Source organism: Vicia villosa, linkage group LG3 (genome assembly GCF_029867415.1).
Source record: "Vicia villosa cultivar HV-30 ecotype Madison, WI linkage group LG3, Vvil1.0, whole genome shotgun sequence".
Taxonomy (NCBI): domain Eukaryota; kingdom Viridiplantae; phylum Streptophyta; class Magnoliopsida; order Fabales; family Fabaceae; genus Vicia; species Vicia villosa.
Genome location: NC_081182.1, coordinates 8604785 through 8610074, shown reverse-complemented (window position 1 = coordinate 8610074; position 5290 = coordinate 8604785). Strand labels below are relative to the sequence as shown.

At 27.3% G+C, this 5290-nt stretch overlaps 1 protein-coding gene across 1 annotated transcript; it reads left to right on the top strand.

Annotated features, from left to right (window-relative positions):
* Nucleotides 1-244: 244 nt before the first annotated feature.
* LOC131660216 (alcohol acyltransferase 9-like) lies at nt 245-4642 on the top strand. Its single transcript, XM_058929395.1, has 2 exons — nt 245-789; nt 3608-4642. Exons 1-2 carry the CDS (start codon nt 337-339, stop codon nt 4547-4549), a joined length of 1395 nt encoding a protein of 464 aa, XP_058785378.1. The 5' UTR covers nt 245-336; the 3' UTR covers nt 4550-4642.
* The last annotated feature ends 648 nt before the right edge of the window (nt 4643-5290 follow it).

Here is a 5290-nt window from a genome sequence, read left to right as displayed (position 1 = left end):
ACTCAAACATAGCAGCACCTTAAGCGATATTAAGCACCTCATGCCATGTACATTGCTTATGCGCATGTCAAAAGCATAAGAAAAAAAAATAATAAAATTAGTGTCTCAAAAGCTATCCTTTATTATTTTGAGGTGTATTTCTTATACCCTGGATACCCCACATGAAGTGGTCCTACACTAATATGTCTAGTCACATTCACATCTATCTCAAAAAATTATTTATACAAGTTTTCTCAATCCTTCTTTCATTCAATCATCTTCTTATTATCTCCTTCTTTGTCTTATAACTCTTTATTACTTATAATAGTTATAGATCATCATCATCATAAAATTAATATGTCAAAATCAATAGAACTCCCTAATTGCACCTATCCATGTGAACCAGTCACTATTATTCCACCAAGTGCTCCAACGCCAAAACATTCTCTCTATCTTTCCAATCTTGATGACCAAAAATTTCTTAGATTTTCAATAAAGTATGTATACATTTTCAAGAAATCAGTGAACATGAATAACTTGAAATCTTCTCTGGCTAGAGTTTTGGTGGATTATTACCCTTTAGCAGGGAGGTTGAGAAGATGTTCCTCTAATTTGGATGATGATGGTGATGATGAGAAGAAGCTTGAGGTGGATTGTAATGGAAAAGGTGGTTTGTTTGTTGAAGCTTTCATGGATATTACTGCAGATGAATTGGTTGAACATTCTAAGTTTCCGAATAAATCATGGAGGAAGTTTTTGTATAAGGTGGAATCTCAGAGTTTCTTAGATGTTCCTCCACTTATTGTTCAGGTTAGATTCTTATGCTACTTCTTCATTTACAAAAGTTCTTGTTTCTATTAAATCAACTTACCACTTATAATATAATTAATTTATAATTAAATTTATAAAAAAAATATTATCTACGTTCCAAATTATTTGTCGCAATGACTTATTTAACACATATTAAAAAACAGTAATAAATAAAAGAGAATGATGATTTTATCAAATTATTCTGATTAACTATTTGTGTATTCGAAATAATATTATAAATTAAGAATATTTATTAGATGATACGATTGAAAGATTAAATATAAAATTGTATTAGTAATTTAAAGTGACTTAAAATGTGATATTTATTTTGTGAGAGAGGAAGTAGTATACATATTTACAATAAACCGCGACGCTATATTTTTTTAAATGATAAAATTAATTATTTTAAAATTATATTTATTATTTTGGATAACACAACAATTATTATATATGAACCAATTTTATCATCTTAAAAAAATCAACTTATGGAAAAAAATTCTAATATGTGATGTAATATAATTCATTCTTAAGGTTATAATAATGAATGCTTTAACAAAAGTTTCTTATAAAGGAGGAAAAATTATCAAAGTCACCGACAAGTTGTGAATTACTTTGTCGGCTAGTCAATATTTGTAACTTACAAATCAAAGTCTTAATCAAAGTTAACATGACAGTATACTAGGTTTTGGTTTAGTGGTTTCAACTCGATTGTAGCATCTCAATAGCTAATTTAACGAGATTTCAAGAAGTCACAAGTTTGAGTTTTTGCATTATCTAGAAAAATAAGGTGAATATTCTGGTATTTTAAATTTACATGAATATTGATATTTTTCAATTAATTAAATATTATGATTCAATGTTACATTATTTTATTTTAAAATAAATTGAATTTTTAACACAATTTATATTAAAGATATCAATACTCAATTTAAATTCATATTTATTTAAGAAGTTACCAAAAGAACAAACATAACTTTACCAAATAATTAAACATACATGTTATAATATTTCTAAAATTTAAAATATATTAATAAGAAATATTATTTTTTAAAATATTCATTTATTTTCTTCTCTACTTTTCTCTTTCTAGAACTTTTCATTTCTCTTTTTTTAAATACTATGATATGTTTGAATTGATGGAATAGAATTTATTTTATCCGAATAAAAAGGAACAAGGTTATGTTCCATTGTTTAGATTGGTTAAAAACAAATAGAACGGAGCGGTATCGAATAAAATGCATTACATCTCATTCCATCACTTTTATATCTTCCGATTTGGACGGAATGATAAATTGTTCTATTCTATTATAAAAATTAAAATAATGAAATGACATATTTACTCCGTTCTGCTCCGCTCCATTCTATCCCGACCCACTCCGTTATTTTTATTCTATCCAACATATCCTAAAAGAAGAACCTTGCTATTAATAATTAGTGAAACTTTAAAAAAATTAAATAATTTATTTAATTTATTTTTGTAAATTTAGGCGTCCAACCCACAACTAATTTGATTATTGAGATAGAGATGTGACCAATATTTTAAAAACAGGCTCAATCATTGACACAACAATGATTCAATCATATAACTCATTTTCTATAATAAAATTGTATAAGTATTAAATTGAAATAAATTAAATGATCCAATTTTTAAAGAGGTTAAAAAAATATTACATGTAAAAATAAAATCTAAAATTTTATAGTCTAAATTGATTTTCTTCGTATATATTAAACATTTTTGTTTAAGTTTTTTTTAGAATAAAGATAAAGTTTTGACACGTGAAATTTATATTTTCTACTATTTTTTAAATTTTAATTTTTAAAATATAATTTCTATTTTAAACTTGTGTTAGTTTTATTATTGTCCTTTTGAATAATTATTATAAAAATGAGACCGCTTTTGACTTTTATAAAGAAAAATAATATAATATGTCTTAATCCTTTTAATTTGTATAAACTTTTGGTTAGTCATGTTTTTTCAATTTTTACCTGTTTATATCAGCTCTCGCGGATATGATTACATGTTAGTCAACTCTAAATATTATATTTTTAATTTTGATTTGATAAGTTGAATATCTGATTAGTTTTTTAATCTCCCAAAATATTAAAAATTAATCTTAAAAATACATATTTAATGAATTGCTTAGGACTAGAAATCGCACTTCTACAAGCCACTACTAATGTTCAGTTTGTTTGTTTGTTTTTTTGGTTTTAATAATTTTTTATAGTATAATATATAGTGTAACAAAATTTTTTAAATAAATTTATCATAAAAGTTTCAAATAAAAGTTTGGTTTGAGTAGTTATCTTTAAATACCTTTTTAGATATTTTATTATTTTTATCAAAATTATTTTTAGATATTAAAATTTCAAAAAATAATTTTGAAGCTATTTCAAATAGTTTTCATAAAAATTATTTTTGAAATACAACTTTTTAAAAAAAATTATGATTTTGATCTTCAATAATATATGTTTATGTTATAGAATGTCAACATATTAGTCTTTCAATTCAGAAAAAATAAATATAAAATAACTTATAACATTTTAAAAAATGATTTTATAAAATTTATTTTAAAAAATTCAAAGAAAAAAAATCTATTTTTTAAAGTTGAAACAAACTGGTCCTATGTATAGTTTTATGCATAACAATATTTTCTCCCCAAACCATCACTATTATTTTTAAGTAGTTATATTCATAATCATCTTAATATATCTATTTCAACAAAAAAATCCTCTTAAATTATATTACAAATATTGACTAAAAATTTCTTTGAAATTGTTGTCCAAATAACCTCATATTTCGTGTGTTTCATATATGCAGTTAACAAGTCTCGGTTGCGGGGGAATGATTCTCTGCACCGCAATCAACCACGCTCTATGCGACGGAGTCGGAACATCTCAATTTCTCCATGCATGGGCACATCTCACCACATCCCCTCAAACCAATCTAACCATCCAACCTTTCCACTCACGCCACGTGTTACACCCACGACAACCACCCACCATAAACCTCCACAACCCCGCATACACCAGATCCCAGCCAAACCCTCAAATAAATCTCCACAAATCAATCCAATCACAACCTTTAGTACCCACATCCTTTACCTTTAATTCCACCCATATCCTCTACTTAAAAAAACAATGCATCCCATCACTAAAATGCACCACCTTTGAAATAATCGCTGCACACACGTGGCGTTCTTGGATTCGTTCATTAAATCTACCATTGCCATACAAGTTAAATGTGAAGCTACTTTTCTCCGTTAATTTTCGCTCCGTTATGAATTTACCAAAAGGATATTACGGAAATGGATTTTTATTAGCATGTGCCGAAAGTAAAATAGAGGATTTAGTGGGAAATAATAATAACAATCTCCACTATGTTGTGAAGTTAGTACAAAAAGCAAAATCAACGGTGAATGATGAGGAGTATATAAGATCAACAGTTGATTTGTTGGAGGATAAAACGGTAAAAACCGATGTTTCGACTAGTTTGGTTATATCGCAATGGTCAAAACTGGGGTTAGAAGATGTGGATTTTGGAGAGGGGAAAGCATTGCATATGGGTCCTTTGACAAGTGATATTTATTGTTTATTTTTACCGGTGATTGGTGGTGGTGATGGTGTGAGAGTGGTGGTTTCTGTGCCGGAGAGTATGGTGGAGAGTTTTAAGTATCAGATGAGTGGAAATTGGGAGAAGAAAATGGAGGATGAAGATATGGTTAAGAATGAATTTCATGCGAATGAGATTTCGTTTTTGTGAAATTGAGTTGTTTTTTGTTTGGTTTTTGTTTTGAAAGGTTTTGTTATATCTTTTCCATTGTGCAAGTTTTTGTAATAGTAAGAGTTATGTGTATACAGACACCGTGTTCAAACTAGTGTGTTTGAATACCGAGTGGAAAATAAGAATCATAAAAGAATTCAAAAGTGTAAGAAATTTTAAGTCTAAAAAGCATTTCGGCTTTGAAAACATGATAGATAACGAGTGTAAATAAAAATAAGTGACTAATCTCACTCACACTACTATAAAAATCATTTTTCATAACACTTGAAATAAAAAATTAATTACGGAATAATCCATGGTAATAAAGGATGTGATAGTAAATGAACTAATTACCACCACGAGCCATTGCTCGTGGTAATAAATTGAATAACAGATTATTATAGTGAAAAGTGGAAAGGTTTTTGTTATGAACATAACTTGGGGGCTAAGAGAAATAGAGAAACTATACTAAAAATTGATAACAAACACTAAAACTAATTTCTTCATTCATTTCATTTGATGAGAATTACATTCACCAATCACATATTTGTATCAATAACATAAACCAAATACTTACTATCTAGATCCTTCTAAAGGGAATGACTCACCACTACTAACTATAATGGACTTATCAAACTTGGGCCTAATTCATTACATTCCATCGATCTTGAAAACCCACCTTGTCCTCAAGGTGGACTTAAGAGTCTAATATTAAAGATAATTTTTTTTTTCAAAAACAAA